Source organism: Styela clava, chromosome 4 (assembly GCF_964204865.1).
Source record: "Styela clava chromosome 4, kaStyClav1.hap1.2, whole genome shotgun sequence".
Taxonomy (NCBI): Eukaryota; Metazoa; Chordata; class Ascidiacea; order Stolidobranchia; family Styelidae; genus Styela; species Styela clava.
The window spans coordinates 20,824,675-20,832,543 of NC_135253.1; the positions used below are offsets into that span (position 1 = coordinate 20,824,675).

At 35.6% G+C, this 7,869-nt stretch overlaps 1 protein-coding gene across 1 annotated transcript; it reads left to right on the forward strand.

Moving 5' to 3' along the window:
- Positions 1-5,269: 5,269 nt before the first annotated feature.
- On the forward strand, positions 5,270-7,237 carry LOC120326608 (kelch-like protein 26). Its single transcript, XM_039392928.2, has one exon. The coding sequence runs from the start codon at positions 5,270-5,272 to the stop codon at positions 7,235-7,237; it is 1,968 nt and encodes a 655-aa protein (XP_039248862.2).
- Positions 7,238-7,869: the final 632 nt, after the last annotated feature.

The window sequence follows — 7,869 nt, forward strand, 5'->3', positions numbered from 1 at the left end:
TTTACTTACTTTAAATTTAATAAACAACGAGAGTTTACTGCTCTAATCAGACCATTATTATGTTGCATGGGCGGCGTTCTTTTAAAGAAGATTTATAAATCCTTCAGTTATTTTAAAGTTAATTTCCGAGAATTACCGTTGTATTTTGCGCATATCGCGTTTAATGTCGCTTCAAATTATATTCTTTCGTGACAAATATTACATGAAATCAAACCAGACACTGTGTGGTGGGCGAGGAAATACGTTTTCGCAGTGTTTTTCCTTATGTCACCTTTCTTGCGACACTCATTTTATTACGGATTGTTATATTAAGTAATTTTAAAACTTGCAGCGTGAGAAAGCTTAGTGCCATCGTCAAATACCAACCAAGTCCGTCTAAGTTGGTATTTCGGGAGCTAGCTATGAAAAAAATGGATAGCGCAGCGTTAAGTCGGCTCTGCGTTTTGTCACTACTGTCACAGGGCCGACGTTTAAAAACAGAGGAGTGTTTTTACTAAAATAAAGGCACAAAACGTTAGAAAAAGGGTTTGAATCTCGGGATCCCAACCCCAGTTGGAATAGCTAAATAAAACTCAATAACGTTCCTCCATTAAATACAAATATACGCTAAAATTGTTCGGTGAGCCGCACGGAATGTATCAGCATGACAGAGTTTGGACCACTCTGATCTACCTTATGAAAAAACTCCCGAATTTGCTGACTACTAGATCGTTGAAATGCGATCGTGGAACCGCCACATAGTATAAATAGTTCATCGGTCCAAATGTTGAAAAGAAAAGAAATTTTTTTAAAACAAAAATGCAGCAACAAGGAGAATACTAGGAAGAAAAAACAACAACAATTTAGGAAAACGACTCATAGGCCAACTTCGAGTCCAAAAAAAAGTTTTAGTGGTTATTTTTAAATAATAAAGAAGGTTGATATGATAATTGAAGACGAAAAATAAGCGAACATATTGAAGTTTGAGTCGTCTGGTGAACTCGTAATATTCTAATGAACACCGATAAACTATATAAAATTCTGCTCAAAAATTTCTGTGGTGCCCCTCTTTGCTTGGTACCCTAACCACGTGCTTATAATGTAATGAGTAATCCGGAGCTCGATATTTTTAATGCCAGACGGAACAAAGTGAAGTAGTCAGGATCGGCTGGGGGCCAATGGTATCTGTAGATCAGGGGTCGGCAAACTTTTGTGGTTCGCGAACCAAAAGGTTGCAAGTCATTGGTGGGCCCCACATATTTTTAATTAAAAAGTTAAAAACCGAAGAAACGGCCAATGAATCATATTTTTTCACACAGATTTCAGTCAGTGCGCAAAGACTGATCATTTGATTATTTTCTGCGTGGTTTAATTAACCATTTGCACTCAGCATCAACTTTTTTACGTTCTGTTGCCATTTGTCTAATATTACTCAAATATAGGCTCATTAAACGGGTAATTGTGAATTATACACTTGTTAGGTTATAATATAAATTAGTGTCTCAAAACAAATATTGTTCTGTTCTTAAATATAATCGTCAATAAAGCTGTTTTGTTAATATAATTCAGTGAAGCGTCGCGAGGCGGATTATATTGCTCCACGGGCCGGCCGTAGTTTGCCGACCCTTGTTGTAGATAATACTAATAAATATTGGAAATTTACCTTCAACAAAAAAGCAATGCCGCCAAGACTGGTCACAATTTCGTCCAGCTTCACAATCGTCGTCTACTTCGCATTCTGAACAAAGAACAAACGAGAATATCGGTCAGAGACCGAAGACTTATCGATCGAAAGTTAGGGGATCCCCCAAAACAGCGCTCTTACTCCATAGTGACACCTTGTGTCCCATCACTAATTTATTTATACCTCGCTAATTATACGACATAATTCATCCAAAATCAATAGATATCGCGTGCATCTAACAGACGAACAGACAAATACCTATCAACATACTTACCGATTAAAATCGATAAGTAATTAGAAATACAATGTAAGTAAATCATTCTTAACAAAGAACTATAGTTCATCCAGGATAATTGATGATCAATTCAATCAGTTACATCTGAATAAATCTTGCCAAATATGGGAATCAATTCATCCCCAAAAACAGGAATGGGTCGAACTATGGTTGCTAAACGTGATATTGATCTCAATAACATACAATTGGTGTCACTTTGGTATACGTTTATGCTCATAGATTTCAGTTCCTAACCCGAACTAAAATTATCGAAATCGCTCAACCGTTTATAGTGGCTGGGACCATTGGCTTCTGTAGTAATGAGATATTGCTGCAAAAAAATAGAAATTTACCTTTATCATAGCATTCCCACCATTCATTGTCACAAAACTGGTCCATAATCGTCATGTTTTTCACAGACTGCACAAAAAAAATAGTAAAAAATGTAAGTAAATCATTGATAACAATCGGGTAAGCCAAATGAAAACCATGCAAAAAATGCCGACTATATTTTCTGTTATGTTTTTAAGCCATACGCAACTATTTGTAAAAAGCAATGATTACGAGAACGAAACCTATATCCCAAGATTCGTCGCCACATTGTGCAGGAGCTCGACCATTGTCTACAATACAACCTACACAAGAGACAAAGTAGAGATATACTTCAACTGAGTTATTTACAACAATTTAGTAAGACAAATATAGTTTAACCAGGAAAATTTATTATCGATATATTTAGTTAAATCTGATTATGTATATCATGCCAAATAGTTCAATCAGTCCATCCCTGATAAAAGTAATGGGTCCAACTTTGCTTGCTTAATTAACGTGATACTGATCTCAAAACCATACAACTGGTGTCACTTTGGTATGCGTTTATTCTCATAGATTTCAGTTCCTAACACGAACGAACATCACCGAAATCTCACAACCGCGAGATCATATTGGCTGTGACCATTGGTTCCTGTAGAAATGAGATATTGCTGCAAAATATTGGGAATTTACCTTTATTACCGCATTCATCCGAATAAATGTCACAAAATTGTTTAGGTCCACAATCGTTGTCTTTTTCACATTCTGCATAAAAAAAACAAATTGAAAATACAATGTTACTACGTCAATTACAACAAAAAATTCATCAAACACCCGTTCGGTTTTTAACTTTCTTAAAAAGATATGTGTGGCCCGCCAAAATTTCCAACACTTACGGTAATTTTGGCCCGCGAGCAACAAAAGGTTGCCAACCCCAGTAGTATGTGATATGAGTTGTGCTCAATGCTATCAGTGTTTCTTATGCCGATTTGGTAAATTGGTTACTTTTGTACCACATTGTATATGACATATATTGTCCTATAAGCCTTTTATAAACTGCATTAATTCCAGTTATAATATCCATGGGTCATCTTTACTATGCAATATACATTGGATAATTGTATACTTTAGATAATTTCGGCAGTGAAATAAGTCAGTAGAGAGATTCTTGTTAGATTTATATCTTAGGTATTGTTAGATGACAATGACTGCTTTATCTAGCCTTGTTCGGAGCAAAAGCGACGCATTATGTCATTATAAAAAAAATTGACTACACATTATTAGTGAATTCTTGCCTTCGCATTATTCAATTTGTAATGTGAAGATTACAGTTCTTCCAAGAATGACTCTTTATGCATAAGTAGTTTATATTTAACAGCCCGCCCTTACCCGTAGCGGAGGTCTGACATTGCTCATAAAACTATAGTGACTGGCTTGTATTGTATGGAAAGCTTGTATTCAGGGCGTAACAGGTTCTAAAAAATTTATGACATTGAAGATGAAAGGTAGAATTTTATAATAGTTTTACATTCTTGTTATAGATCAGCAGATACTCAGAACGTTTAGCCAGGTTGATTCTTCGAGAATGTTTCTCAAGGAGATTAAAAAATGTGTCAGCAGTTAGCACATTGTAGAATTCCAGGCAGAAACAGTAATATCAAATCGACGATTTGAGTCTGTGGATATGAAATAATAATCAATCTAGTAAAGGGGTGGGCAACATACGGCCCGCGGGCCGGATCCACCCGCGACGAGATTTTGACCGGCCCGCTGACTGTATCCAACCACACGCTGTTATGCGGTCCGACGCATCATTCCTGAAAGTTGCCGATCGCTCTACTCTCACCGCACTGTCAGTGTCAGTACGAGCTGGTGAAATAAACAATTGCTTTAGTGAACAAACAATTGCGTTAGCACAGTTGTTAAACAAACAATATAAGGTCAAAGCAGCGAGCGTTGTAAATATTCCCCACTACTGTTATATTTAGATAATAAATATAATTAGATTTTTGAAATTAGATTTTATATTAGGTTTTATTAACCATGGAATATCCCAAGAAACGTAAAGTTGACAGAGAGTGTCCAGCATTTAACAAAGATTGGATACCAAAGTATTTTTTGTAATAATCCGGCCCGCCGAGGACTTCATTTTCTCATATCCGGCCCGCCGACTGGAAAAGTTGCCCACCCCTGATCTAGTAGGAACAAGAATCCAGCTTAAGTGAGCCATCAACACTTTCTAAAACTTACGAAATTTGAAACTTTTTACCACAACACAGCTTTCTTCTGGAAACTTTCTGTTACTCCTAAAAATCAATCCCAGAGATACTCGCTGAGTTACCAAGGATCCATAGCGTTTGTCTCTCGAATCCTTGATTACTTCACAGATTTTGCAGAATTGGTACTTGGCGATGTTGATTCTATGCCATATCATACTCCCGAATACTCGAATTTGCCGACAACCCTTCCCATTACTTTTCTCAGTATTATCGAATTGGATTGCTTCAGTTCCCGTTTTAACTGAAATTTGCTTATAACTGTTCAACTTTTCGTGTTTTCAAGTTGAGTGATAAAGATGATTGGGTGCTCCCGAAGTATGCGAACCAATTTTCCTTATTTTAGTCCTATTATCAGTTCGAAGACTAGCCAAGAGCCTCCCGTAGTATTTATACCTAAAATTATGGCCTAACCCTAACCTAGTACACATATTACATTCCGATGTCCGCCATCTTGGTTCGCATACTTCAGGAGCCCCGATGATTGTACCAACTCCATTGTGATATCTTTGAATGTTTACTCTTGACGAGTTGTGACATTGTATTGATTCTGTTGGATCATTTTCACATTTAAAAAAAAACTTATTTCAGTTAAACAAGGTCAAAGTAGTAGATTAATATTAAACATAATATAAATGACCGCTCGGTAACATTTACTCAAAATATTATAGAATCTAGATAGATCTGCATCTTGCTCTCATTTATGCCTATTATTAAAGTTTTACCATATCTGAGATTCACAATATGGACGATTTCAGAAAATCTGCAAAGATTACCCATTCATTGAATGTGCTTACGTCATTTAATGAATTAAAGCAATCTGACTGCATTTGTAATTTCACAATCAAAGTCGGTGACAAATCTTTCAAAGTCCATCGAGACCTGCTTGCCGCAGTATCAAAGTACTTCAAAAGCATGTTTTCAATTAACATGGTTGAGGCTCAGAATGGTTCTGTCATCATGAAAGACATCTGTGCAGATGCTGTAGGGCAGTGTGTAGATTTCATGTATACTGGTGAAGCAAATCCATCTATGGAATCTGTTGAAAATACTTTGTATGCTTCTCAGTTTATGCAGCTTGATGTATTATCAAGTATATGCTTTGATTTCATGGAAAATAATCTGTCAGTGCAGCATTGCTTTCAAGTGGTCAGGTTGGCAAGACATTATGATTGCACGAAGCTAGAAAACATTGCTGAGCAATTCATTGTAGATAATTTTGAGTCTCTGATTTTGGTTGAAGATTTTCTACAACTGAACGAAGAAGAACTCGTATTTTATCTGCAAAGATTGAAAGTGAAACATGAAGTAGTTTGGCATGCTGTGAGAAGATGGTTTTTAAACAAAGGTAAAAAGATTGGATCAGAATTGATGAAGACTTTGCATTTTGGAGAGTTTCCTTATAAATTTATGATTACTGATCTGCTAAATGATTATTTGGTAGAAAATTCTCCCGTTGCAAAAAGTTTTGTCATCAAAAAATTGCTTTTGAATATCGATGGGTTGAAAGAGAATTTGTCTCTCGACACTTTATTCATTTTGAGGAAAATTAATCGGATTGAAAGCCAAGTTTTCTCAGAGAATGCCAGAAAAATAATAAATGAATTTATGGCTCAGAATTTTGAACAAATAGTAGCAATGGATGAATTTATCGAGTTGAAAAAAGACGAAATTTTTTTCTTGTTCAAATCTCAGGAAACAAAATATTCTTCAGAGAAAATTAAATGGGAAGCTGCACTGAAATGGACCAAACAAAGTCGTCGTCATAATAAATTATTTCCAGACTTGTTTGAGTTGCTAAAACTTCAGGATTTTCCCGAGAATTTTATTGGACAAACAGTCAGAAATGAACCTTTGGTTAAAGAGTCGCATAAGTGTAAAGATTTATTGCTTGGTCTTGTCCATGCCAGAACCCCAATGGCTAAACTTGTCCCACATATTGCTGTCTCAACAAAGACTGGTATAAAGGCTCTGAATCTTCAAACAAATCAATGGTCTAGTTTACAGTCAGATCATAAAGTTGGCATTCATCTTGTCAATGTTGAGGGACGATTGTATGCTTCTGATGGGAATGAATTATCTTTGCTACTAAATGGTCAATGGATCAAGAAGTCCAAGATTGAAAGGAAGAGTGATGAGAACGATAAGATGGTTTATTTCAAGGGTGGAATTTATATTATCGGCCGTGATCATCATACATTGCGATATGACATTGCCAAAGACAGATGGGATAAGGATTTGCCTTCATGTCGTCTTGATTATGGTTTTCAAGCCGCTGCCTCTGATAGGTTTATTTATGCGATGGGAGGTTCGTTAACAGAAAAAGAAGTAAAAGTATACGATCCTGGAACGAAAAAATGGTCTTCCTTGCCACAGATGATTTATGAAACAGCAGATGGTGCAGCAGTCGTTTTTCAACGTATGGTTTATGTACTGGGTGGTTTTGATGGAGAGGGTTTTAACAACCTTGTTCAATGTTATAACCCTGTTGTTCGCTCATGGACGAAAATTGCAAAAATGAAGATGAATAGAAGTTGGTTCAGTGCATGTGTTGTTGATAATAAAATGTATGCAGTCGGTGGTACTCAAGGTGGAGGCCTGACTAAGGATTCTATTGAAACATTCAATGAGGAAACTGGTGAATGGGAAATAGTCTGTGAAATGAATTGGACTGAGCTGGACTGTGTTTATTGCTGTAACTATGCTCAATAGATGTGTAATCATTGGTAAAAGTTGACAATAAGAAAATATATTTGTTTCTTGTAAATACTGACTGTATTAACTTTTCTATTGGGTCATTGGCGGGAATTCAATGGTAGATTCATTTTGGAGCATATTTTAATATCATCATTCCAACCACAAACCGAGTTTTAATTTGTCAGAGATAACAGTGTTTTTAAAACTTAATTTCCGACTTTACAAACTTAATTACATATAGAACCTTGGTTGTCACTGCTCAATAATGTATTGAGAAAAAAAAACTTGACTTTGAATATTCTAGCTTTACTCATTATTCTACAATCCGGTAAGTGCATGATGAAATGCATCGACTAAATAAATGTACTTCTAGGTAAAGTTCATCTTATCAAGTCATTGGCATTGATATAACTGTAACAAACCCCTTCTGAACAAAATGTTGGTGTTTTATTTCTTTCTTATCAAGTTTGCACTTTTAAGGTTGAATTTCACTATTTTATATAATATACATACGTATATGCATTGTCATTTATTAAATTATTTTGCTTCATGTCACTAAAATGGAATACTAAATTTCAGTTTTTGTGAGGTATTTCTCGTTATTATATTAGCTTTCTATCACTATTCATTATATTTATTTATGAGAT